This window comes from Pogoniulus pusillus, chromosome 32 (assembly GCF_015220805.1).
Source record: "Pogoniulus pusillus isolate bPogPus1 chromosome 32, bPogPus1.pri, whole genome shotgun sequence".
NCBI lineage: Eukaryota > Metazoa > Chordata > Aves > Piciformes > Lybiidae > Pogoniulus > Pogoniulus pusillus.
In genome coordinates this window covers 534660-562656 of record NC_087295.1, presented here as the reverse complement: position 1 = coordinate 562656, position 27997 = coordinate 534660, and the positions used below count along the sequence as shown (strand labels likewise).

At 51.2% G+C, this 27997-nt stretch overlaps 1 protein-coding gene across 2 annotated transcripts; it reads right to left on the bottom strand.

Annotated features, from left to right (window-relative positions):
- Nucleotide 1: 1 nt before the first annotated feature.
- FYCO1 (FYVE and coiled-coil domain autophagy adaptor 1) lies at nt 2-26946 on the bottom strand. Of its 2 annotated transcripts, none has more exons than XM_064169593.1 (18): nt 26842-26946; nt 18753-18932; nt 17050-17156; nt 15897-16022; nt 13507-13613; nt 12591-12734; nt 11786-11879; nt 8806-11436; nt 7724-7816; nt 6698-6816; nt 5605-5772; nt 5014-5163; nt 3843-4048; nt 3381-3525; nt 2182-2277; nt 1772-1982; nt 842-951; nt 2-448 (listed from the first exon to the last, which is right to left on the bottom strand). In XM_064169593.1, the coding sequence occupies exons 2-18, from the start codon at nt 18805-18807 to the stop codon at nt 373-375; spliced, it is 4638 nt and encodes a 1545-aa protein (XP_064025663.1). In that variant the 5' UTR covers nt 18808-18932; nt 26842-26946; the 3' UTR covers nt 2-372. The 2 variants fall into 2 exon arrangements, with proteins under 2 accessions (XP_064025663.1, XP_064025664.1); XM_064169594.1 differs by having other exon boundaries at nt 10543-11436.
- Between the last annotated feature and the right edge of the window lie 1051 nt (nt 26947-27997).

The following is a 27997-nucleotide window of genomic DNA, read 5'->3' as shown; positions in this document are numbered from 1 at the left end:
GTTTTTCTTTACATTTCCTTTTGAAGGATATTTTTGGAATAAAAGCAATTCCATTTTCAGTGGAGAATTTCAGTTTGCATTCAGACACCCCTCACCTTCCTCCCCACTGGGAAGAACAGTGGCTGGAACGTGACCTGAGCTGCTCGAGCACAGCCTGGCTTCAGGGCGCTCTGTACACAGTACAGAGCTGTTAGTGTTCCTAAAAAGGCTTCTGGCTTTTAGTGTCTACAGCTTCTCTAAGTGCACTGCAGCTACTGCATAGTTTCAAAGCCTTCCAACACAGAGGTAACCACAATGCTTACATGTACATAAACAACAGCATTTCTTAAAATAGAACTTAAAATAACTTAAAATAACCCAGGGTGCCCAAGGCTATGGGAAGTCACTGCCGTCGTAGATGACAGGGCGCTCGATGGCCAAGTGATAGAGCACTCGTTTGGAGATGAACCTGCCAAGAGACAGAAGACAGCAAGATGGCCACATCAGCAGAGGCAGCCAGGCAGGCAGCCTTAAAAGTCTGCTCAAGACCCTAAGAGAAGCCTGGTGTTAAAAGAAGCATGGCTGGACAAGGGCTGCTGTGTCTGTGTTTAATAACACCATGGGTCCGGCTGAACTCTGTTGGAAAGAGTCACAAATTGCTTCCGATTACTTCCCAAGGCCAATGCACAAGAGTGAAATTCTGCTGTGAGTGGAACACAAAACCCAACAAGAACCAAGACTCGGGCGGAAGATCTTTGGGCAAGCCAGGACCAGTCTGTCATGCCTACTTCTGAGTGGCAGAGTAAGAGCACATCAGTTCCAGCCCCTGCAAAGCCAGGCTTGTCTCGCCTTGCACACCCACCTGGAGAAGGTGTTGTCAAATATCAGTGTGTAGATTCCAGGGTTTCTGACCTTCACCTGGCCTCTTATAGTTTCCTTGTGAGAGTTGCAGCGGGTCATAGGAATAAGAACCTGGAATTCAATTAAAAAAATCAAACTGGAACTTGCCATTTATCCTATCAATTCACATTTTCCTTCAGAAACACACTTAGGCTTGACACTCCCAGAGTGTGCCTGTGCTGCAAAGCTCTCTCTCTTCACTGATCAGCATCAAAATTAACCCAAAGTGTCACAGTGAGACATCCCTTTCCTTTGACAACCTCTTTAAGCTGAGACTGTAACTCTCTGCTTCCAAGCAAGAAACAAATCCTGACCTTATTAATGTTAATCTGAACAAGTTTACTAACATCAGCAGTCCTGTATGAAATACAAACAAACATATCCATGAGCAGGACTTAGCCAAATGTCTTCTAATACATGGCTTTATACTTTCTGTGTTATAAAATACGATTTCTCAGCAAAGCTTACTTATTTATCAGATGGAAGCAACACTCAACTCTGCATTCAGCCTTCAGCTGAAAACCAAGAAGCTTTCACACAGAGTTAATTACCCTGGAGTGAATCAATGCAGGCCAAATCAACGCCTTATTCCCCCATGACAGCCCAAAGGAGCTTACAAATGAGGTACTGCTGAGGAGGGAAAAAACAAGAGCTTTGCAGGCTTGGGCTCTAATTGTGCTCTCTAGCAGCAGGTGAACTGCAGATGTGCTGGATGAAGTGACAGTGGTTTTCAACTCCACAGCTGCAGGCTGCATCACCTAACTAAGGATGTAGCTCTGCCTTCGGGAGAGAAGCAGCTTCACTGGAGTCCTTAACACAGCAGCAACTAGCAGCCCTGCAGAGGCCTCCCAGCTGCACTTGCTGGCTGCCCAAAGGGAAGCCCAGGCCTTACTTTGCACTGATCCAGGGGTGTGTCTTCTGCCTCTTGATAGACAACACTGAAGGATATGCTCTTAGGGTCTGATGAAAAGATCCAGCTGATTGTCAGCCCCATCTCTGCAACAGTGATGGGAATGATGCTGTAGGTGCTGGATTTAATGAACAGCTCCCTGTTGCTATCCTCAAAGTTCAAGATCTCCTCCACCGTAAGGGGTAGTTTGGTCCTGTGAGGGAGAAAAGTGAAGAGATCCAAGGCTGTAATTACTCTCAGAGAGAGACTCTGGCTCATTGCTGCTGCTGCTTAGCTGAGCTACAGTTTCTGCTTCTCCTTAGACCAAACAACACTGTGAGACATGAGCGCTCAGCTCTGACGGAAGTCTCACGTAGCTGCTCCAAGCTTTGCTCCCGCAGCCCAGTGCTTACATGATCTCTCCTGACTTCAGCAGGCAGATCTCAGCATCCTGAGCCATTTGCCACTCTTCCGACTCGTCCAAGGCTGAAGAGTTGCAGGTGCTGTTTCTGGGAGAAGGGAAAGAAGGAAAGCCATCATTCTGTGAGCAGAAAGGGGTGAAATGCTATCTGCATGCCGATGCTTTCCTGCACCAGGACTGCTTCCATAGCCACAATGCCAAATTCTGGAATCATCACTTTGCACATTCTAGAGACAAACCTGCCTGGGGAAGACTGCAGCCCTGTGTTGCTAACAGGCTCAGCTGAACTCTGCTGGCCTGTACCAAAACACGAGGAGCAGTTTGATGATTTAACCGGAGCTCGTGTTCCCTGACAAGAGACTCCGTTCTCGTGTGACCTGTTAACACCAGGTGGCAGCAGGAAGGACGCTGCTGCAGCTTGCCAAGCCCTCTGCTCACCCACGGCGTGCCTGCTGAAACAGCCGGGGCCATTTCCTTTCAAAAGTGGAATGGAGTGGGACTGGAAAGCAGGAAGGACTGAAGCATGGGAAGTACACTACAGCGAGGAGAGAAGAGCTCTGGTTCAGCAGATCCTCCAGACAGATTGTCAGAGATTGGTGGAGCATTCTGAAGTATTACTTCATGCTTGTCCTGGTCTGATGCTCTTCCTTGGGCATCTGCTGTTGGTCACGGTCTCTCAGCTGGATGCTGTGCTGCACTGTGCCTGTTCTTACCTATGGAAAGCACTTCTCACAAAGGATCCTGTGACCAGCCTCGTGACAGGCTTTGGGAGTTAGAAATGAGAAGCTCCTTTCAGAATGAAAACTTGATGGAAGCTGGTTCAGCCCTGCCCTCAACTACTTTCTGTTTTCAGGGACACCTGAGCTCTGGCAGCTGTAGCTACACATCTGGGGTCCTGGCTTCGTGTGGCTAAGCAATGAAATCCCAAAAGCCACCAGTGTGGAGCAGTGCAATGACTGCTGGAGAAGACTTCAGTCACCCAACACGAGAACCCTCCTGAACTACCTGAAAAGGCAGAAACCTCAACTGGAGAGCGGAGGACGTACAGAGCCCCTTACAGCTGCTCTGTCCTGCAAGTGCTTCTGCAAAGATCTTGCAGCTGAAGGCATCGTGCTGAGGCAGACCAACGGCTCCCTGCTCCTGCAGAGGCTGGCTGCCCCCTCTGAGTGCCCTGGAGCTGTGTTTACTCACAGATCTGTCACGCTCTGGTCCAGAGAGTCTCTCTCCATCTGACTGTCACTGTGGAGTGAGTCTGATTCCTGCACTTGGCACAGCTCCTCATCAGTGATTATATCAAATGCTGCATCATCTGGTGGTTTGTAGGCTTCACTTCCAACTGTGCCACAAAGGGGATGAAAAGAAGTAACAGCATTAGCTGGCTGGCAAAAGAGCAAGCACACGAAGCCCTCAAGGGGGAAGACCAGGCCATTGCTCTGCCTTTACAGAGCATTAGCTAATAACTAGGAACTGTATGGAGACCTCAGGCTGACGTTTAACATGCATGCAAATTGCTGTGAATACCAACCACACTAAAGGATGGGAGCAGGCACATCCTGAAACACTCCATGAAGCTGCAGGTCCCTGGGGCAGAAGGTGACCCTGTGCCTTCCTGAAGAACACCTAAGAACTCTGCCCACAGCAAACAGCACTGACCGAGAGTCCGCTCAGATGGGGACACAGGGGACTCCAGTGAAGCTGGGGATCCTTCCTGGTTGGCACTGGATCCAGAGTCATCTGCACTGTCCACCAGGACTCTTGGCTTACTGAAGCAGGCCCTGCAGCAGCGCTCCTTCTTCCCACCAGGCTTTGTCACCATGTAGTTATTGCAGCAGTAGTAACAGAAAATGCGGCCGCACATTCTAGAAACAATGGGAAGCCAAAAGTGTCAGAGGGGGACCAGAGAGGTGGGACAGAGCCTGGGGCTCTGCCATAACTGCCTTGCCCTCTGCACGATTCCAGTGTCACATCCATGCCAGAACTCACAACACCCACTGAGCTGAAGCAGCTGTTCTTAAACAGGACAAATTCACACTCATACTTTGTTGCCTTAATAAAGAGGGCAAATGGAAAAAAACCTCACAGCAGAATACTACAAATCCATTAAAAATACCAAAACCACATGAAACTACTAAAAACAATTAAATGTTTAAATATAAAGACATTATCATAATATATACTAGTAATATATACCCAGGGCAAATCTCTGAGGGCAAAGCTCTTTGACTGTGAGGATTGTAGGAACACATCTGTGTGTGTCTCCTGCAGGGAAGGAACACCAGTGCTGCATTTGCATCCGCATTTATCTCTCCTGCCCTCTCAGTGTTCAGCCTGGCAACTACTTTTTAATGACCATGTGAAGATTGTCATGACCAAAAGCATCCTGCAGGGATGACTGCTGTTCATGAAGCCTTACTGGGCTTGTTTGTCGTAGTAATATAACTCATTAGTAGGTGAAAACGTGCAGGTTTCCCGGAGTTTAGCAGAAATGAGTCATCAGGAAGTTGTTACCAGAAATTACTTCACTATTCATTAACCTTTCCACTCATTTTGCAGTTGAAACAGTCCCAGTCCTACATACCTTACATGATTCACGAGGTCATGAGAATAGAGAACAGCAGAGAGCCAAAACACACACATCACTAACAGCCTGCGACATCCCCACTGAGAAATGCTAGCATGAATCTAGAGGAGCTGGCTGTACAGGAAACCTTCCAACCTTCCCTTGCAAAAAAGGCTGATCTGGGGACATGAAGGGGCAGCTCAGCCACGCAGGTGATCCCACTGAACTTTGCCTGCGAACAGCACACAGAGTTCCAGGACTGACCTGCAGTGGTGCCGGCGAACCATCCATGAGAACTCCTTCTGGCAGTCCAGACAGTGATTGACCTCTGTGTCCCCCTGCCACCTTTGCTCTGCACTCAGCTTCTGCTGGAACTCCAGAGCATCTGACTTCTGCCACAGAGCATCCTTATCTCTACAGACACAGTTAAAAGAAGTGATTGGCATTGGTTTGCTTTCAACCAACCTCAGTCTGCGTATGAGTGAAAGCTGCACAGTAAAAACTTCTGCTGTAACTTCTGAGGAGCTGTAACTTCTTCTGCTGTAACTTCTGAGGAGCTTTCAGAAATAAAAGTGGATCAAAGAGCCTCCTGAAGCTCTTGGAAAGGGGGACAGCAATGCATGCCATGCAAAGCCCTACCTACCTCTGCGACACAGACAGCAAAGCCAGCAGCAGACAATGCTAGCTGCTCTGGTTTTGACTGCATTATGGAGATGCACAGTTCCAGCTGCTGCTGAACTGAGCCATTGCCTCTGTTTGCAACACTGCAACACAAGCTTGCAGCACCCAGACTGCATCCCTGAGCACTCCGAGCCAGGCTTTCAGTCCCTGCTTGCTCTTTGTTTTGATGCCAACCTGATAAGTTCTATCAAACGTTCTTCAAGGAACTGCTTCGTTCTTGTCAGGTCATCCAGTTCAGCAAGCAGCTTCTGGTCACTGCTGTCTTTATCTGCTGCCACCTTGCTGAGCTTCTCACTGTAATCCAGAGCCTTCTCTTTTGCTTCATCAGCTTCTTTCTGGATCCTGATCAGAGGCAAATAAGAACCATTTTTAGCTCATGTGCATTCAAATCTTGCCCACAGAAGAAGGGGGAGCTGCACCCTGACCAACAGGCAGTTCTCAGTCTGCATATTTTTATAGCTAGCCAGAATCAGTACAGGTTTGTGCACACTGAAAGTGCACACAGATCTGTTACCTGGGGAACACAGGCAGCAACCAGCAGTTCCTTGGATGCTCTGCTTATAGCAAAGCTGCTGGTGATACCACACTGGAAATAAAATTAACATCCCTGGAGCTAAGCCAGTGGAAAGAAGTGTCCCCAGCACACTTCCAAGAACAGCTGCTTCTTGAAGAGATGGCAAAGTCTGCACCGTGCGTCCTAGCAAGGGATCCAAACCACTACAGCAACACAACACAAAGGGCTGGGCTGGTCTGAACTCAGTCAGTTCAGCCAAATTCAAATATTCTGGTGAGGTAGATTTTGTTCTGCAACCTTCAGCACAGATTGAGAGTCATCAGTCCTCCCACAAAGCCAGCTACCAGCACAGAAATGTGAGAGACTCCATGTGCGCCTGTGCCCCCGAAGACCTATTCTGGACTGCCAGATACTCCATGACACAGAAGCCCACATGCAGAGCTGGAAAACAGGGCCTGCATTAGGTACTTGGAACTGCTAAGAAACCGCAGTGTGGGCCCATTCCAACACTTCTTCCCGATTCCCCGAACCCTCAGGGAGAGGAGGGGAAGCCCCAGCTGCCAGAAAGCACCAATCTCCCATTCCTTATGAAAAGAGAGGCAGTCAGTGCTGGCCTTTTGTGACTAACCTAGAAGGTGAAAGGAGGTCCAAACCAGGTTTTGTTTCCCTAGAGGAAGGCAAGCAATAAGTGAACACACACTAGAGCCTAAGCCTTGCTTTCTTGCTGTCTCCTGTGCTGTGTTTCACACTCACCTTTCCAAGAGGTCTCTCAGAGCTGCCACTTCCTCCTCCTGCTGCAGCCGAGCAGATTCTGATTCAGAGAGCTGCTCTCTTGCTTCATCCAGCTTCCTAGACAACCTTGTGTTTGCAGCCTAGGAAAGAAATGACTGTGTCTCCTTACATATAAAAACAACACCTGCACAGTTACTGAGACACCTAAACAGTGCTTTGAAAGAACCAGTTAAAGCCAAACTGCTGATTAAGACATTACAGTATAAGCAGACACTAATTAGTTGTGTACTAGTGATTGATTACTTCTGTCACACTGAATAAGGGACAGGCTCTAAAGCCTGTCATTCCTAGTCCAGGGCAGTCGAGCTTTTGCCTCCTTATCAAGGAAAACTTCCCAAAGAGAATGGCAGAAGAATAGCCCTCAAAAGTTTTCAGCCCCTCCAGAGACCTCTGCCAGCCCAGGAAACACATCCAATTGCATCACAGAATGTCAGGGGTCAGAAGGGACCTCCAGAGATCATCAGGTCCAGCCCCCTTGCCAAAGCAAGACCGTCTGAAGGTGTACACAGCTCTGCTGGCAGGCAGGGCCAGGTTCAGTCACTTCAACTTCCTTCTTTCTGAATTCCTTACACCTCAACTCTCCTCCCTCCTCTGTCTGACAAATGCACTGTGGAACCACTGGGGTTTTCCACACGGGTTGTGTCTCAGCCAAATTAATTCTCTGACGCAGTGCCCCTCGCAGCCTGCAAACAGTTGGATCCACACACGTGGGCCTGTGCAGTGGGCAGGCAGGGCCCAATTCAGACCCTTTCAAGCCTGCACCCCCATTTAGGAAGCACACTCATAACCCGACTGGCTTTCAAGGCAGGACAATGCAAAAGGCTTCTGTGCCTTCCACTTTCAGTGGTTCATCTCCAGATGCTGAGTACTTTGTCTGCAGCACCTGTACTTGCCCCAGGGCTCAGAATTGCTGCCCGCCCTCTGGACTGTAACGCTAATGCCTGCTGACACAACCCCCCCTGCCTGCTAATCGGATCAAGCACCTACCTGTAACTCTGCAATCTCCTCCTCCGCAGCACGCTGCTGTCGCTGCTGTTCCTCAAGCTGCTCCCTCACGCTCCCACACTCCTCGCTGACAGCCTGCAGAGATTGAGCCAGCAGTTAGCATCCCGCTGGAGACCCCAGCCACAGGATTCCCCAGTGAGAACCAGGTTCTCACTGGCGTAAGGGCAGCACCACTGGCAGACTAACGAAAGGCAGCTAACAAGACACCCAGCTCACAGCCTGACCCCTCTGTGCTGCCACATCAGCCGCACCAGCCGTGCTGCCACACCAGCTGTGGCTTGCAATGGGCAAGATCTCCACAAAAAGCAGGCCCAGCTTGTGAAATGCTTTGGCTCAAAAGAGTGGGGGAGCCCCAATCACACTGAGGTTTAAGAAGCCTTTATGAAAATAAGTGGCTGGATGCTGTTTTCTTCAACTGGTGGGCACCGCCTCTGATCCACTGCCAGCCTTAGCTGTTACCTCGAATGGCAGAACAGAGTGAAACCCGCAGCCTTTAGGTGTGGTGGTGCACATCTAACAGGCCTGACTCACATTTTTCTGGAAGCAAACTTTGATCTTCTCAGCTGCTAGCTCAAGCAGTTAAAAGCAAAACTAGATGAGAGGATTAAGCACCAAAGCATCAGGTGTCAGTCCAAGCTTGCTTTTATCGAATCAGTGCTGAGGAGCAGCAGCGCTATGGGGGTGGGGAACAGGTCCTGTGGTGTTCCCCCCACAAAAGAAAAACCACAGCCGTGGCAACAGTTCCAGAAGATGCCACCTGCATTGCCAACACAAAGAATCCTCACACTTCCCATCACTGGCTGACTCTTCCAAGTGGCATGGGCTCTCCTCCGTGCTCGGGTGGCCGCACTACAGATCTCCAAAGCCTGCAGTTATTTCACCTCAACCGGGGCTAGGCTGGGAGTGCAGACACATTCCAGACTGCCAGGCTAAGGCCAGCTGCACGCCTGTCTCGGAGCCTGAGCCACACGAACCTCAGGCTGCAAAGCAGTTACTGCTGCAGCTGACAGTACAGCAGGGGAAGTCCTGCACAGCTCCCTCAGCCATGCAGCCCGTTCATTTACCTTGAATTTTGTCTGATAACTTAGAATCTCTGTGCTCATCTGAAATTTTATTGCAGACAGCTCCTCTTGGCTGGTCTCTTGGAAACTCTGTGCCTCCCTCTTTACTGTCTCCAGCTGCAACTGCAGATTTGGCACAGCTGAGGCACTTTTTTGAGCCTCCTCTAACTTCTCTTGCAGGCTCTTGTTCTCCTCTCTGAGATCAGAGATGTCAAGTTTCAGCTTCTCCTGCTGTTCTGCTGCCTGCTCTTGCAGTTCCTTGAGCCTTTCTGTGGCCTGGGCTAACTGCTCTTCTGCATCCACCTTTTCAGAGGTCAAGGCACAAATCTGAATTCCAAGTTCAGCCATATCTGTGTTGGTCCTGTGAAGGAGATCTTCATGTTCCTCGTTTTCCATTCTTGCAATCTGCAAGTGCTGCTTTACCTTGGACAGCTCTTCCTTCAGCTTCAGGAAGTTGTTTTCCAGCTCAGCTTTTTCATGGGCTGCTGTCTCCTGCTCTTTCCTCAGCACTTCTTCTCTTTCTCTGCATTGCACCAGGTCTTGCACATGGTTTCTGTTGAGTGACTCACTTTGCTCTTTCAGCTGCTGGACAAGTGCCTTCTGCTGGCCCAGGACAGTCTCCGCGACTGCCAGCTCACCTGTGATCCGCTCCCGCTCCTCAGTGGCCTGCTGCAGCTTCACTCGCAGGTCCAGGACCTCTGCCTGCAGCCTGGACACTTCCCCACGGCTGACCTCCAGCTGCTCCTGGCTCACGGTCAGCCTGCAGGCCAGCTCCTTTGCCTCTTTCTCCAGAGAAGCTGCCCGCTGCAGCTGCTGTTCGCCCAGGGCCTCCTTCTGTGCTGCGAGGGCCCGGGCGAGCTCTGTCTGCTGCAGGCACGTCTGCTCCACGCCCAGCTTCTCTGCCTCCAGAGCTGCTGCTTTCTTCCTGTGGCTCTCAGCTTCTGCTCTCAGCTGCTCGCACTGGCTCTCCAGGCCTTGCAGCTCCACTGCCTTCTCTGAGAGCTGTGACTGCAGACACTCTTGGCTTTCCCTCAAGGCGCCCAGGGCTTTTTCCATCTGTAAGTTACACTGTTTGATGCTCTTCAGCTGCCCTTCGAGTGCAGCGTAGGACTCCTTGGTGGCCTCTTCTCTTTGCTTTAGCTCTTCGTAGTCTGCACGCAGAGCCTCCAGTCTCTCCTCCAGAACTTGTCTCTGCCTCCTGGCATTCTGCAAGTCTTCATCCAGTTGCCTGTTCTCATCCCGGAGCTTCTTCTCTTTTTCATCCACTGACACCAGGGCATCATCTATCTCACTCTGAAGCTGCTTCTCGGAGGCTCTCAGCCTGGCTACCTCAGCTTCCAGGGAAGCATTAGAAGCTTCCACATTTTTCAGCCTCCCTTCTATCTTCTCCTTGGACTGCTGCAAATTCACCTTCTCCTCTTTCAGCTTCCTGCTCTCCTCATCCATTTGGCTGACTGCTGAGTTTTGCTGCTCCACCTGCTCCTCCAGCTCCCTGACCTTCTGGCTGAGTTGCTCTTTCTCAGACAAGAGCTTGCGGCTCTGCTCCTCCAGACTGCGCACAGCCTGACTCACCTTTGCTAAACGACCCCCCTGGACTTCAAGTTGCTCTGCTTGTGACTGGGCTTGCTGCTTCAGTGCTCCTTCCCTCCTACCATAGTCCTCCTCAAGTTTCTCTTTTTCCTTCCTTGCTTCCTCAAGACTTTTTTCCAGTGACCCCACCTGAGCCAGTGACCCCATTACCTGGGTCTGGAGCTCAGCCACCTCCTTCCCTTTCAGAGTTAGGGCCTTCTGAAGTGCCTCCATTTCCTTTGCCCTTGTTTCCAGGCTCCCAAGCACCTTTTCACTTTCCTCTTTGGAGTCAGCTGTGAGGCGATGGAATCTGGATTCCAGTTCCTTCTGTGCCTCTTCTTTCAGCTGCAGCTCCTCCCTGGCTGCTCTCAGCTGAGCCGCATGTTCATCACTCAGTCTCTGCACATCTGCCCTCTCCTTCTCCACCTCCTGAAGCTTCTCTAGCAGTGCTCCTACCTGCAGGGCAGAGTCGCAGTGGGTTGTGGCTTGTTGTCCCTTTTCCTCCAATGCAGTATCAACTTTTGCAAGGAGGTTGAGGTTCTTCTGTTCTGTGGAACTCAGCTTGGCTTTGAGCTCATCGATGCAAAGATCCTTCACAGCAATCAAAGCCCTGGAGGCCTCCAGCTCCTGACTCAACACCTGCAGTTTTGAAGCACAGTCTTCCTTGCCAGTCACCAGCTGCTCCAGCTTTGTAGAATATTCCTTCTGCTGCTCCACTGCATTCAGTTCCAGTGACTGCAGGCACTTCTGCAGGTCATGAGCAGTGCTCTGAGTGGAGTGTGAGACCTCACACTGCTTCTGTAAGTGTGTGATCATCTTTGTCAGCCGGGAGTTCTCCTCACTGTAGTTACTGCTCTTTTTCTTTTCTACCTGTACTTGTTCTTTCTGAAGGCTGACAGCTGCCTGCAGCTCCTGGTTTTCCATTTCTAGCTGGTGAATACGATCTTGAAGTTCCCTCTGCCTCAGCTCAGCCTGGTCAAGCTCCACACGCATCTCCTCAAAGCCCTCGAGGTGCTCGGCGTTTAGTGTGCTATTGGCATCGGGGCTGGAGGGAAACTCTTGGGCCTAAACAAACAGCAGGGGAGAAACAGAAAGTTGAAATATTAAACATATACTTACATAGTGAGAGCAAGTTCAGGTTCTAACTGCAGTGGTGCTGGACGTTGTGACCACAGCACTACAGCTCACAGGCATGGGGCACACCTTCCTGCAGGCAGTTGTGCCAGGGTACCTCTTTCTGTCCCTTCCACAAGACTTGCACGTTCAGCTGAATCAGCTGCTGGGCAATCCCCTCTGCTTTTAATGACAAACTGATTCTGTACTTCTCCACTGTAAGAATCATATTCCCCACAAGACTACCCCTGTCTGAAAAGCTCTCCCATACCACACAGACATTTCTTTGCGGCTGGCTTACCTGCAAGTAATTGCTCACTAAACTGCTCATGCTGGAACTGCGGCTGGGAGGCTTCCATAGATATGCTGAAGAGCCAAGTGAGGACAGGGTCCTTCTGTTGATCCCACAGAGAAACAACACAGAAGTGAAGTTTGAGCACATACACATCTGTCTGTCTACTCTTACATATGAGACACATCTGGCTGCAACTACCACACACACAAAAACATAACAGCACCTTCTGTTTGGGCCAATAAACACTGAAGTTGATGGAAAACCAAAGAGGGATATCAAAGACACCTTTACAAGATTTATGGTGGCTTTGACTTCCCACACCTACAAGAAGCAAAGCTGCTTTGCTCCAAGTTGTATTGCTGTGTGGTGGATGCTCAACCAGGTGGTGGCAGCAAGCTGCCCTGGAAAGCTGCCACGGACCCAACGGCTCGGATCAGACTTGGCACTTTTATCATCTTCCCTTCAAGGTGGGACCGAGCTGCAGTGAGCACACACCTTCGTCCAGCACACTGCTGCAAGTGCAGCACACTGCTTGGCTCTTCGGCTCTTACAACAGGAGGAGCTAAAAGCATTTCCTGTGTCTGTGAGGCTGGGAAGAGCTTAGGATTTGCACCTAAACCACAGCAACTGAAGTATCTCACGACAGAGCATCAGCTCCGAGCTCTGGTACACAGCGCATTAAGGAAAACGCTGGCCAGTCACACAGAGCAATGCACAGCTGCTCTGGCACAAGCACTCCAGCTGTGACAGAGTGTGTAGCAGGCATTTCAGTAGGCCCAATTCACACAAAATTAGAGAGGTTCTATCTTACCTGGCAAATGCTGGCCAAGCAGCATCTAAATCATAGCCTCTTGCTGCCAAGTCAAACTGAACATCAGTGAGTTCATAGAGCTGACCCACAATGTCAGAACTCATCTTGGAATTCAGAAATGGGCTTCTTGCATAGTACCAGTCACTTGAAAACAGCAGGAGAAAGTAAGTCATGCTCAGACATAAAAAAGCAGCAGTGGTTCCACAACTAGGCCCACCAACCTGCAGCCCACCCCTTTGATCTGAACTAAATAAATCAGCTTCAACCAATTCCACAAGAAATGCCTTCAGAGGAGGCCCTGCACAAAACGTAGAAGTGCTCTAGTGCTTGGACAAAGCACTGGCAGGACCAAGTATTTGCTATTTACCAGTTAGTCACCTAGTTAATACCTAAAGAAGATGCTAAACACAGCAAAACTGGAGGGCAGAAAGCAGCAAACCAGAGTTAACTACACTGCTCATGGCTGGCTCTCTCTAAAAGCCCTACCTGTGCCCCTTCAGCCAGCTACAAACTCCCTTTGGTGTTCCTTGGGCAAGCTGCTCCTCTGTGTGACAATCAAGAGATGTATGCAAATGCTTCACGGGGCTTTCTGCCACACGTCCAAACTAATCCTCCTGTATGATGGACAGCCCAGAAGATCAAACCCAGGATCCTCAGTGCCTGTAGTAATGCCACTTTTGCCACCCACATACAGAAGCACCAGCACCACCTACTCTACGGACGTTCAGCCTTTGCCGGCCTAAGATGGCTATGAACCAGTGACCCCGGGCAAAGGTCTGCTATGCCTCCTATCCTATTACCAGCTCTCTAAGCCAACCCTCTGGAAGAGTTTCAGCTTCTTTCAATAGCTACTAGGTGATGCTGCTTGCTACACTGAGCAAACACCTGTTAGTCCCCAAAGTGCTTTGCCATTCACCTGGTCACCTTGGTGTTCATCAGGCACTGCTGCAAGGTGTCTGCCAGCCTCTGGTGAACCAGGGAGTACCGAAGAAATGCTCTGCCTTTCCCAAGAGATGTCCGCAGCTGCCGGAGGAAGCACAAGGACAGAAAGGTCTAAATATCACCCACAAACACCTGGAGATGTGGCCTGAAGCCTCCACACCCACACAAAAGCTCACACTGGTCCTAAGGGAGCAGCAAGAACTGCCACAGAGAGACACCTTCTCCCAGGCCTGTCACGGGGTGGACTTTCCCCTAATGAATGTGATCCTAGGCCCGGCTGCTGCCCACTTCAAAATGACCCCAGAATGCAGCAGAGGCCCAATGAATCAGTTGAGGTACAGACTGTGCTACAGCCAATGCCCACTGTGAGGCAAGGCCTCTGCGTGCCCACCAAAGCCAGCACAGACTGCCTGGGTCACTGGCCATGTTTGGCAGAGCTTCAGGGCAGAGCTGGTGATAAGCACACAAACACCCCCCCACAGGCACAGGGACCCCAGATGGTGCAAAAAGCCTTCCTTGGCACTTAGCTGTTATAAAAATGGAATTCTTGCTTCAGAGCAAGAGCAGCTGCATGACCCAAAGGGGTGGATTTTTCTCTCCAGACAGCTGTTAAATCAGCGCAAGGAGACGGCAAAGCTCAGCACTACCTCCTGATACAGTTGGGGATGCTCTCTTCTGTCTTCTACAGCTGAACTATTTGCTGTCCTGCAAAAGACTAAAGCACTACACAGCAGTGTTTCCTCTCTCCCCTCAAATCAGTAACAAATTTAGGAATGGAAAATGGAAGTGACTTAATCTCTCACCAGTCAGCTATGCAAGCAGCAACCCAAACGTAGTTAGGATTTGAAACGGAGGCCAAAGGAAAGATTAGAGGGGCTGAGGCTTGAGCTAGTGGGTTACTGTAACTGTGCTTGAAAAGCCAGTGTGGAAGAAGGCTCAGAAGCCACACCAGCTGTCTGTCCTTCTGCTCAGCGTCCTACTGCAGTGAGGTAAGAGCAACAGCTTCACTCAGGTTAGCTGTTACTGGGCTGCTGTGCTCAAGTAAGACACAGGGTCTTTGTTTACAATCTCAGCAGCTCACTACATACAAAACTACTCCTTACAAAAGGAGTGGTGAAATGTGGAGAAAAGGACACGTGCTGATTTCTATGGCTGCACATAAACCAGAACAGAAAACATCCCTCTTCCAAACAGTAATTTCTGATACCCTGCTAACCATCAAACACAGAGGTACTGAAGGGGGAAAAAGCAGAACAACCTTCTCATGTGGAAACATGCAAGTGATGCTACTGAGGATTTAGGAGCCAGTATCCTCCAGGCCAGGCCACTCAAGAGCAATTTTCCTGCAGCTGCAGGCACCATCTTTAGTCCTCCTGGAAGCAGTGGGAAAGCAAAACCCAACTGCTCCTGTTTTCCTCCCCAGTGATAGAACAAACTTGAGATCTTCCTTGGCTTGCTTGCCTTGGAAGAGCAAAATTCCACCTACTGAGAGAAGTGAGGTAGGTTACACAGAGCCTGCACTGCTCCAGTATCAGGGCTTCTCTTTCAGGTGACTCAAGACATCATTTACAGCTGCTGTGGAGGCACTGCTAAGAGAATAGGTAAATGTGCTTTAGACAGCAGCTTGCTAATGTTCTGCTCAGAGGGAACTGAACTGAGTGCCAGGACAGCACCACCTCTTCTACTCGCGAGGGAAGTTCTTCAGATTATTCTGAAGACTCAGACAGGATCAGCACAGAAATCTTCTCACAGCACTTACTTCACCCACTCACTGAGCTGAACACATGATGTGGCTGTTACAAGATGAAGTTTTTATTACTATGTCTAACAAAAATAAAGCTTTTTCCTGCCCAAGGGAACCACAGCAACCATCCTGAACTATGCCATGGTGCTGTCGATACGGAGGAATAAAGCTGGGACAGAAAAACAAGCTCTGCTCTCAGTCCTCAACATTACTAATCAGTCTTCAGAAGTGTCCAATATGGGGAATCTTTTCTCTTGCACTTGGACCCAAGTCCTGCTGCAAGCTGTGCCAAAGGTGGCAGGCTCCATCCTGTGTCCCTTTTCAGAGAAGGTGGCAGTAAGTTTCTGGAAAGGCAGGGCACAGCCAGAGAGGAGCAGGAACGCTCACTCGTGCGAGTGCCTTCAAAACAAGAGCTGCTCAGGCTGCCTACTCCTAGACCATTTAGTTCCCTCGTTAAAAGAGGAGCATTGCATTGTTGTACTTGACATGAGAAACAACATTCCCAGAGACTTTTGTGCTGTGTGCTCAAAGCAGAGTATTTCCCTTGGGCTCCTACTGCTGTCTGCAGGGACATGCCCAAAGATAAGCTGGAGAGGCTGCAGCTCAGCAGATGCACTCACTTCTGTAATGGACTTGACAAAGCGGATTCCATCGTTAGCTCCTTTGACTTTTGCCAGGCAGTCGCAGAAATAATCCCAGTAGTCTTTCCTGTTTCCCAGCAATGTGCTTTTTTCCTTCTGGTCAAACTTAAACAAGGAAAGCAAAACGCAATGAGCAAAACTTCCACGTGAATGCACTCAGGCACAGCTCTTTGGAGTTCTGTTCCCCTCCCAGCAGCACGTGTTTTCATGGCTTCTCTTAGTTTCAGCCCAGTCTATCACAAAGAATGGAGATGTTGTGTTGCAGTTTAAAAAGGCTACTTTGCAGACAGTAACAGATAATAATGTTCTGGTTCTACTTAGGAAACAGGCATCCATTCAGGAATGCTGAAACAAAGAGCTGCAGCAGATTCAGCAGCTGATCAAGAGCTGCAGACTGACAACCAGAGACCTGCAGCCCAGCGTGGCAGTAGCACCCATGCCCATACCAGAAAGACCTGCAGAGCAGCAGTGCCGAGGGCATGCACTGCAGATGGACCATTCAAACCCCAGAGGATTCTTCATCTTCTGCTGAACCCTCTGCAACCCAACTAGAACATCCCTGCCACGCCGACATGTCCTTGCTGCCGACAGGGACAGCATGCCAGAATGCAAGCTGAACTGCAGCTTGCCCAGCAGTGGCCTTTTCTCACTTACATTTTGAGGATGGCTAAAAAGCATCACTCCAGATTAAAAATCATCCCTTTGGTAAAGCCTTGAAGTGAAAAATCCTCTAATTTCTATCAATTCCTCATGCTGCAGTGTTAACAGCCTGACAGATCTTATTCCACATTCAACCACAGCCAGGAACGCATCACTGCAGCCTTTCCAAGACAACAGAGCAGGATCTGTCTTTAGTCAAGCTGAAATCTTTCAGATCAACAGAAAAACACCTTACATTCTTCAATGAAGCTGCCAGCTCTGCTTTGAGATTACATTTATTCACTTTTGCTGGAAATAAATCCAGCAAGCAGCACACGTTTCAGACAGTTTATTTTAGAGAAGAGATAAAAAGCCCAAGGTGGATGTTTACAGTTACGATGATTTGATTATGCTTATTTGATCTAAAGAGCAGTCAGAGAAGACAAGGCCTAGCTGTGATGGTGGATTACAAGTGGCACACACCACTTCTTACCTGTAGAAGGTACTCCAGCTTGTAGGAAAACTTCTGCAAGTTGACACTATCATCTGTGATTGGCTCCCCTCCCTCTTTGAATTCTTTGCTTAGCTCAGCCACAGCATCTTTAAAACAAGACACCAGAATGGTTAACCAGTGCTAGAGAATCCAGCAGCAACCAGAGAAACTGCCTCCCTGCCTGCATGTGCATACAGAATCCAGCAGCAACCAGAGAAACTGCCTCCCTGCCTGCATGTGCATACAGAATCCAGCAGCAACCAGAGAAACTGCCTCCCTGCCTGCATGTGCATACAGAATCCAGCAGCAACCAGAGAAACTGCCTCCCTGCCTGCATGTACATACAGAATCCATCAGCAACCAGAGAAACTGGCTGCCTGCCCGCATGTGCATACAGCTCCCTTCAGAAGCTTACTGATGTGCCTGCAGTTCAGCGCCACCGATAGAAAAGCAGAGCTCAGCTTATGCCAGTCTGTCACCTGCACCACCTAAACCCAGCAGACCTCCTGCTGACACGTGGAAAACTGCTGCAGTGCTCTCCAGCAGAGGGAAGAGAGGTCCCTTTCTGCTGCCTCGTGGGCACGCTGAGGGGCTGCCTGGGACGGGAACTGCGACGAGAAGGGACGCGGCAGGTCAGCTGCCGCAGGGGATCAGCGGTGCCGGTGCGGCCCTGCAGTCAGCACATTTGTCCTCCCCACCCTCTGTTCAGGAAGGTTCAGCTTGTGCTGGTTACAAAGCCAGTGGCGAAAAGAGTTCACAGAAATGTAAGCACACGGCAGCTCCTCTCCCCTAAAAGCTACGCCCGTGGTGGGTGAGGAACTCTCAGGTCCAAGCAAACTCTGCTGTCTCTGAATACCCCCAAGGGGCCTGCTTCCCAGCACCAGGAGCTGCTGATTCTGGTCTTGCCTTCCACTCGGCTTTGCCCTTCATTCGGGTGCCTGAGGGAGCCTCTGGCCCCCAGTCCCACTCAGTGCCCTCTACAAATTCCTTGTTGGCAGACAACAGATCTTTTTGCACGGCAGTGGAATCCAGACGCCCAGCTTTGGTGCATGCCACACCTTCTACTTAACAGAGGTTTACTGGAGAACTTTCTGGGTCTTGGTATCTGCTTCGGAGAGAGGCAGCAGCAAACGGTTATGGTCCTGCTGCCAGTTTTGCCCGCAGCAGAGCTGTGGAAAGTGAGGTTGGCTACTGCTCATGAAGGACAAGTCAGGGGCACAGAAAGCAAGTACAAGTGTAGCAAGAACAGCAGCTGCAGCTCTCCAGTACTTTTCCTCTGGGTCTCCATTCCCAGTTAGGTTTGGCCTCCTGTGTTTTTCCATTCCCACATTAGCAGCAACTCCATGTGAGATTCCCATCAAGGGAAGGTCTAAAAAACAGGCCTTCTCCTTCTCTCTCATGAAGTCTTGTAACAGCATAGCTTTACTCATGCCAGCAATGTCCTAGCTCACACCACACAGACAACTTCTTTATCAACTGTGAAAACAACTTCTAATCTTGTATATTACAACTTGTAGGATTTAAAAAGCGAGGATGCTGTAAAACGTAGGAACAAAGGAGTCACATCACAGCTGAGCACGTGGCACTACAACTGCTGCACAAAAATGGTACACAGCTGACAAAACCAAATCCTCTCCTTCTCCAGAGCAGGGAGGATGAAACAGCCCAGCAGACAGAATGAGCCTGCTAGCACACCACTGTACCTTGCAAGTCCCTGATGATCCGCTGCAGCTGGGTTTCGCCACTGGCTGCTGCCATCTTGAAAACCAAAGGAGATGCCCTTCTGGGTTGTCAACCTTTTCATCCATCTAGATAAAACCAGCAGAGTTCATTTCCTGGACGACCACCGGGCTGATGAAGATTTCTCTGTGACACCTGTAGTTCTGGAGAAGTCAAAAATAAGATGAAAGCCTTTAGCATTGCCAACGAGCAGCAGAGAGCTGCTTTGGCACTTTAGACCCTGCAAGGAATTCCCATAAGGCAAATTCTTTCCTAGGAATTCCTTTATATTCCCCTCTAGATGTCCCTTTCCATTTCATTTTTTTCTTCAGCTTTATCTCCCAGAAGGTCTGAGCAAACCCCAGAGAACACTTTTCTGTTGCTGAAGTCACAGGCAGTCAGGCTCACAGCGTGGCTCAGGCTGCAATTTGACGCAGCTCATCTTGTGACCCCACGAAGCTTCTGCTGGCATGGGACTTGCCCTCCCCAAACCCTGCCAGACTTCCCTGCAGCCAGAACACACAGCAACGTTTCCTTCCAGACACAGACTAGGCACGGGCCAAGGAGCCAGCAGTGCTGCATGTCTGCTGCTCTGCCACGAAGCACGTTCTGACTCCTGAGAGCTACCAAGGAGCTGACTTGCAGCAGGAGAAGCATCTCTCATGCCCTGCTGCCCAGGCACAGCTCTCAAGGCATGTAAAAGGACACTGCTTTATTTTAAGCTCTGTTCCACATCCCTGGATGGATAAGCAGACCTTGTACCATCTCCCCTGCTTAAAACAATGATTGATGAGTTATACCCAACCCCTGCAGAAAATCTTTCTCTAATCACAGTAATGAATTAAACTGAATGGAAAGCCCCAAACACTTCACTGAAGCAACCAGGCCTGGAGACCCAGCCTCTCAAACAGGAACCTGGGCACAACCATCCACCAGCAGCCAGGCAGAACTGCAGAGAGAACTTGCTAAGCGTTCAGAGGTTGCTCAGAACTCTGTCTGCAACGGCACAGCCAAATTTTTAAACAAGCATAAGATCCAAAGTGCTGCAGCTTTAGAAAATCACACTTCTGTGCCTTTGGTGCTTGACTGAAGTACCACCAAAGGAGCAACTGAGAGCTTACTAACTGAAAGTGCAAATGTGCTTAGCTCAAATATGTTATGTCCCTCTCCTCTTTTTCTTTCACCCCAAGAGAACTCAAGCAGCCTGACTGAGGCAGGGGCCCAAATGAAGGAGGTGCCCCAGCATCCCTCTGCCGTAGGGATCCAGGGATTGTTTGGGAATGGTCCTGATGGGATCTTGCATTTGCTTCCTGAAGCAAAGCAAAGCTTGACAAAGCCAGAGAGACAGTGGTCAAGACCTGTGTGTTCTGCCCTGTGAAGGAAAGGCTGCACTGTGTTACTGGTGTGTCTCTTAACAGCTGTGGTTTTCCACCTGACAGCTTCAGCTTCCAGGACTTTATAATACAACTGCCACGTGGACCATGGGTGCCTGGGGAAGGGCCTTGGCCTACAAAATCCCAACTGCAGCTGGGTGGCCTCAGGAAGAGAAGGCAAGCATGGCACAGACCAATCTTTCATGGTGCCAACACAATTTTTCACCCTGAATCAACAATATCCTGACCCAAGGTTCTCATCTTGATTCTGCTGAACAATCAAAGTGCCACAGTGCCTGGCAAACGACTGCTGTGTGCAAAACAGCTCAGTGGCACAGCACAAGGAAGGCAGCATGCTCCCAGTGGGGTGAGCTTGCTGTGCCCAAGACATGCACCTTTATTCCTGTTGGCATCTCCCAGGGAGAACGCAGGAAGCCTGAGCAGAGACCACAGCTCAGCTGTGCAAAGCCTACTCCTTCCTCTCCTCCCGGTCAGCCCTGTCCTCAGTACAGGGAGCAAGGTCTCACAGTTTCCCCTGGCTCACATCAGACTGCACTTATCCTTGCCAGATCTTCTGACCTGGGCTAGTGCCAAGGAGCACCTGCTGAAACTTTCTCTACTTGCCTTCTGCTCTGCAAAATGGGGAGAAAGGTACCAGTCCCTCACCGTGGTCCTGCCAGAGGTGCTTTAGAGGTGCAGAGCCCTCACCTTCCATGGCAAAGAAAGCTGGCAGCGTGCCATAACTGCCTTCCCAAGCTTTGCCAACAGGAGAGGCTTCACCAAACACCTAATCTAGTCCTTCCTCTAGAGCACAGCCCTGCTCCTCCTGCATTCCCTACCCTCTTATGTACCCTGTCAGCATGTGCAGTCTGAAAGCAGCACAGCACGAGTGCCAGGCAGCAGGCAGCTGCTGCAGGCCAAAAGCTCCTCAAGTGCTGCATGGCTACCCCTCACAGGCTGGCACCTGGCTAAGGCCAGTGCCATCAGCGGGCACGGGCCACAGTCACATCACTGTGGGCACGCTAAGGACCTGGCACACAGCACAGCAGAGGTGGACAGGCAGGGCACATCATCAGTCCCTCCCTGCACGCTTGAGCAGTGCCAGCTGCTGCAGGAAGGTGGCTGCTCCCTCTCCTGCTGGCACCAGAGCAGTGTGGGGGCGACAATCTTCTTTACAGAGGAGGACATCCTGGCGATTAAAGAGAGCAGCAGAAAGGAAGCAGCCCACTTGCAGGAAAAGAAAGGATTTACCCTAGGGGGAGTAAGACAGACACAAACCAGTAACCAAAACGTAGTGACTGATTAAACAGGCTGCTGGGGGAGCTACAGCCACCTGCTTTTGATCTGACTGCAGAACCTTCCTCTTTGTGTACCTGCAGGCATGTCTTCACCTCCAGCAGCTGCTTGCTTTTGTAATTCATTGGCCAGTTTTGGCCCAGTTTTGACAGTGACTTCGTCAAAATGCCACACTCTTCCAGATGCAGTCAGAAGAGGAAGCTGGGAGGAAGTCCGTGAGTAGAGTTTCTCCTCACTGATAAAAAGGCCAAAACCCAGAGAATCCATTTCCCACTCAGGTGCATTTTTGGCATGCACTAAGCTCACGTTGAAGGTCTGGGGTAGTTCAGGTAAAAGGCTAATTGGATTTGTAAGACCAATTGACTGGAGGACAAGCTCCAGTAACTCCTGCTCCTTACTATAACCCACCCTGGCATCACTGCTCCACACATGGCCACTTCAGCACATGGCCACCACCAGCATCCCTTTGATGCCTGCTGCCTGCAGTCCTGCACATGCTCTAACTCCGAGTGAAACAGAACAGACAGATGAGGACAGTGAGCCACGTCCTGCGTTCCTGAGTCACAGCAGCCGTAGCTGTGTCATTGCCTTGTGTAACAGCAGCACCTTCTGTCCCACACTGACTGCTAACTGCAAGGCATGCTCCTGGCAAAAACAGCCTGCCTGCTCCAACAGCTGGTGACAGGGCACGAACCTCACAGCAACGGAGGAGGAAGAGCTGGAAAAGGAAGCCTCTGCTTTTCAGAACTACCACACTCCTGAATGAGTGAAATAACTTCATTCCAGCAACCAAGTACTTGACACTTGGGTCCTGCAAGAGATAGAGTGCCAGTGGAGCTTACTGTAGCTGTGCTGCCAGCTCTTTGCATCCTGTACCATGCAGGACTTGAAGCTGCACATCCACAGAGCTCAAGAACTGGAAATAGGGGTCTGAGGTGACTGTCAGAACAGCCAGCTCCTCTGTCATGCACACACAGGGGCAACTCGACCCTTTGTGCTTGAGCCCTGCAGATAAAGACGTGACTGACAGAAACACACTGTGCTACGTGAACAACAAAAGCCTGACACAGCCTGAAAGTCAGCAAAGGTTTTCATCTACAGTTGTGAAGCTTGGTTCGACTCCAAGAAGTGAAATTCTCTTGCTAAATAGATCTTTCCCTTTCATTTTCTACATCAGTAAATCTTCACATTTCAACTACAAAACTTCATTTTGGGGGAATGTATTTTCTTTCCTTTGGTACCTCAAGTGGGAGGCCATGCTGCAAAGCTAAGATGGATTTCCCACATGCTCAAGCACACAACCACCTTTCAAAGTGTTCAGGCATGTAAACAGTCCTGGGAAATAAATACACATCTTGCAGGACATGTGCCTAGCAGAACAACTTCATAGAGTGTCACAGCTCTGGTGAAATGTTGCAGCTGCCCAGCACAGAAGCAGCATGTTTATAGTTAGGGACTCCTCACAGCCAAGCCCTTTAGTTGGGGCACTCTTGCCTCTTGTACTCCAGGGGTATCTGCATACAGCATCAGAACATCAACTAATGGCATTCACCAACTGCTGCCTGCACCCCTGACCCGACAGGAGAGACTGACATTAAAGAATCAGTGAAGATTTGTGTAATCCCTGTGTGGACTTCCCTATTTCAGGGGCAGGCAGCCTTCATTCCCCTCCCACTCCTTGGGCTTGCAGACTGCTCTTGCCAACAGAGCAAAAGTAAGCAATAGGCAGAAGCAGCAGGGTAAGAACCTCACAAGACAGAGTTAATCCTCAACCCTGAGCAAGGAAATTTGGCAACCCTAACAGCTTTCCTAACACTGTCCCTACTGAACTGGACTTCCAGTCTAAGGCCTGACTTAAACCCCTGTAAAACCTTAGGCTGGGCTTTGTGGAACACAGCAGATGGGCTGGAGCAGGGACACAGCTTCCTGGTTCGGAGAGCACAGAGTTTTGACACTCCTCACATCAACAGCTGCTGAAATGAACTCAAACGAGCACTGTACTCCAAGACCAGCCCAGGGATGAGCTTGTCCACATCTCACAAGGACAGCCTGCCTGCTGGCAGGAGCTGCCGGTCTGAGGAAGCAGACGGTTCCCAAGCAGAACACTCTGGTGCTAACAGGAACCACACCAGAATCGCTTTTGACAAAGCCATCTGCCCCTTCTCCTCAGGGCACACCAGACTGTGCCCCATGCCAGCAGTGCCGCAGTGTTTATGCACATCTGCAAATCAACCTAACCACTCCCAGAGACTTGCTTCTCCTCAGCTGTCCCCAGTCCATGTCACTGCCCTGGGGCAAGGGACCCCTCCTGCCTCAGTGCCTGCAGGGTGAGTTGGGGAGGCAGCTTTTGTTCAGAAGTGGAAAGGTTTTTTGCTCCCTTCACACTTTCATTCTTCTAAGCCGCTCTCCATGTCCCTGTGTACCCTTCCTGCCACAGAACCTGCTCTTCCTCTCCATACCTCACCCAGCTATTTACATCTCTAACACATTCTTCAAGCCAGGCACCTAATGCTCAGAAGCCATCTCTGAGGAGCACCACACCTACAGAGTCACCAAATGGCACGGGCTGGAAGGGACCCTACCGTCTTCCAACCCCCTGCCACCTGACCAGCTTGCTCAAAGCCCTGCCAGCCTGGCCCTAAACATGTCCAGGGAGGGGGCATCCACAGCTTCTCTGGGCAGCCTGTTCCAGTGCTTCACCACCCTCACAGCAGACAATTTCTTCCTCATATTTAACCTCCACAGAAACTCCAGAGGCCTTCCAGCTGCAGAGGCGCATTGCTGATTCACGACACAACTCAGGGCACAGCCTTGGAGCCTTCAGAGAACTTTGTGTTTTTCAGGTCTCCGAAGTTGGTTTGGAGTCTTGTTAACTCCCTCAGCCACCTCTGAAACTGAGTTAGCTAAAAGCAACAACCATCACATCCTAAACTCTGAACACGAGCTCTTCTCAGCAGGTTTTTTTACCTCTATATCTGTTCCAGGCCCAGGTTTCAGAAGCACTTGAGAAGGTTGCCTCCAGCTAACGTTTTTGGGAAGTTTGGTGCCTGTGTGCTGAGCTTTGCCCCTCTGCAGCACTCCCTCTGTCCTCCAGCCAGCCACCAGCAGCAGTCACTCCGGAGGGCAGCTCCTGGCCTATATGCCACAGTGAGCTAGCAACATGCCAGGCCAATGACAGGGCTTGGCCATACAGGCAGAGATCAAACAGGAGGCAGGGCAGGCACATTAACCACCATGAGACAACCATGGACAGGCCACTGAGTCCATCGTGCTGCCGCACAGCCAAGCACAGCTACGTTGGGTCCTCTGCAACAGCAAGCACAGAGCCTTTCCTCTCTCTTTTCTCACGGGTTTTCCAGTCTGGAGGGGAGGGGAAATGTCAGAACTGCAAACATCGGGCACAATGTTTGAAATTACTATTATGATGTCATTTTTGGACACAAACAACTACCACTCCCTTGACAAACTGGAATTACTACAGGAAAAAGTGGAAAACAAAAACGAAATAAAAGCTGCTAAAAGAAGTTTCCTTGCCCTGGCAAAACTGAACAGAAAATAACCCAAGGCAATATAAATGTTACAAAAATCACTGTGTTAACAGCAGAATACTCGGGGCTCTCACAATTCCCTTCAGTTCAATCATCTCCACATCTGAGGAACACTCCAAGTGCTCAGCGTTCTTTGGCGAGTGGGCAGCTGCTCACGTTCCAACAAACAAACTGAGTTCAAACACGTTTTGTCACTGTTTCTCCTGGAGCCCAGCGACGTTTTGTTACATTTGGGCAGTTCTCTCTCCCTGATCATCCCAGCAGGTGTTGCTGCCCCCAGCCGAAGCAGCAGAGCCCGGCCCGCAGCATGCCAGCCCCGTTACGCAAGCTGCAGCAGCGCAGAGGGACTGCGCACAATGCACCCTTTGACTGTCACCAAACGGTGCACAGAAAAGGCTCCTCCAGAGAGCAAAAGCAGGCTCCGTAACTAACTAACTGGCCCTTCAGAAGCAGCAGTCGAACCATATTCGCTGTCACCTACATGTACAGCAAGAAAGGTAAAATCGACCAGCATTTGTTTCCCGTCAGGGTCTTCGACGCGACTTGGCAGCTGCAGCGCAAGCTTCTGTGTGTGACTATTGGGAGCACTGTCTGGGATCCCTGCAGTGTTTTTTAAACTCAATCGCTCCCACGAGGACGGCTGGAAGCCTCCGGGAAACTGCCTTGTGAGCAGTAACATCCGCAGAACAGAGTGCACTGCTGCAGGACAGCGCATCTGTGCTGCACGGCTGCCACAGCCTGCCAGAGGACACCATCCCCAAAGCGCAGGCTGTCGTGCTGCTGACCGAGCCCGTCCTTAATCCCTGCCCGTTCCCGCGGGCAGGTGAACTCGGAGCTGGATAAAACAACACTCCCACTTCCCGGCAGCAGAGGCACAAGCCTGGGCACTCCTTCCTCCTTTTACACCCCCGCAAAGTAACCGAGTTCCTAGTGCGCGGCTGGGCCGGGGGTGTGCCACCCGCCGCTGGGCAGCTCCCGATGCCAAGCGCACTTCTGCACAAGCGAAATCCCGCAGGAGGCTGGCTGCCAGCCCCGGGGGGGCAGGGAGAAGCGGGGTGCTGAGCTCCTGAACAGCACCAACGAATTCACCAGCCTCCAAAACACGGCACAGCCCCTCCTCAGCCCGACTCACCGCCGCAGGACCCCTGCCCGAGGAGGATCCAGACCCCAGAGGCAGCCGACACTAAAGCCTTGTTTGTTTGTTTTTTCCCTTGCTCGCTCTGGATTACCAGGATCAGCCTAAGCCGGGGCAGAGCCGGCTGCAAGCCCCACACCTGCTCCGGAGGCAGCCCCAGCCAGCCAGGGTGCCAGCCAAACTGCCCCGGTGCAGCCGGCGCAGATTTGCCGACACAAGGGCGAGCAGGCTTAGGGCCGTGGCAGCTATTTGCCGGTCAGCACTTTGTGCCTGCGAGGGCGAGGGCGCGGGCACGGGCACGGGGGTATGCGGTTTCCAGCTGCGGCCCGGGTGACCGCCCCTCAGCGGCTGCCCTGGCACCTAAGGTGACCGGGCCTGGCGGCTGCCTCTCGTCCGCCCAGGCGGGCCCGCAGGGACGGGCAGCGGACGGGCCCGTGCGTGCAGAGGAGGCCACTCTGCCGGGGCGGAGGTGCCGCGGCTGTCCCCGCGCTCAGCCCGCCGCAGCTCCGAGCGGGACTCCACTCGAGGCCGCCCCGGCGCTGCGGAGCCGCGGCGGAACTCTCTCCACCCTCCGTTCGCTCCGAAGTCCCGACAGACAACAAGTGAGAGCCGCAGAAGTTACTTCCCCCGCCTCGGCTCCCCTCCCTCCGGCAGCCGCCGCCTGCCCGCAGCCGCCCTGCCGCGCTCCCTCCGCGGGGCGTGCGGGACAGCCGCGCGTTACCTCTGCGGACGCCGCCATGGCGCGGAGAAACGGCCCCGGGGTGAGGCTCCGGCGCCGCTCAGCCGCTCCCCGGCCGACTACAACTCCCGTGAGGCCGCCGGGCGCCCTCCCCGCCCGCGGGTGGTGCCTGGGTCAGCCGCCCGCAGCTGCGGCCCGGCCCGGCCCGGCCGTCCCTCGGCGGCGGAAACGGCGTTGGAAGTGTCCGGGAGGGGAAGAGGCCCCAGGGCTGCGCGGCTGGCGCTGGCCTCTCGGGGCGGTCTGCGTCTGCAGCCCTGCAGCGAAGTCGCCTGTCACAAGGGTAACTTTTTAATAAAGTTGCTTTTGGGACAGCTCTGTATGCTGGGTTCTTCTTCTTCTTGCTGAAGTGACTCTAAAAGTCATGCACGACTCACCTGGACGTGCAGCACACACACAGCAGATTGCCCCTTGGTGTCCTTCCGGCTGGCAAAAGCAAACTCCCGCAGGAGACACCTGTAAGGATTAATAAAGGAAGGTAAGAGACTGCGAGAACACAGTTGTCTAGTCAAATCACCCTAAGTGCACATAAAACTTTGGGGAGCTGCTTCCTAAGGCAGGGTGCACGGCAGAACAGGGGGCTCAAGCTTTCTAACCTTCCACGCCATCTGCCAGCACCAGGCTTCTACAAGCAAGCTGGCTCCACTCCTCGAAGTTGGACCCTTCCATATAACAGGACCCTCTGGAAGCACATTTCTTTCACGGCATATGAAATAGGTTACAGTGGGTTTGCACTTTGAAGTGTGTCGAAAACTAAACTCCTTTGCTTTCACGCCAGAGTGCTTTGGCACAGAAGCGATTTTAAGTACAGCTTGTGACAAAGGGCTTGTGACAAAGGGCGTGTCATCAACTTGCCACAACGCTTGAGACCATATTAGTGCCATAGATCAAAGCAACCTATTTTCAAGACTCTTGAGGAGATGTATGTGGTACATAGTCCCTGACACGTCTCCATCATCCACATTTTTTCATCCTCAGTTTAAGGATGAGTAAGTAGCTTTGAGTTGGGTGATTCATCTTCACCTAATGGATGGGTTTGGCACCTCAAACATTGTCATGTCCTCAGAACTGCTGGTTATGGGGCTTAGCATGTTGTGGGCATGTGACTCATGAAGCACGATGGGGCATCTAAGCGTCTTAC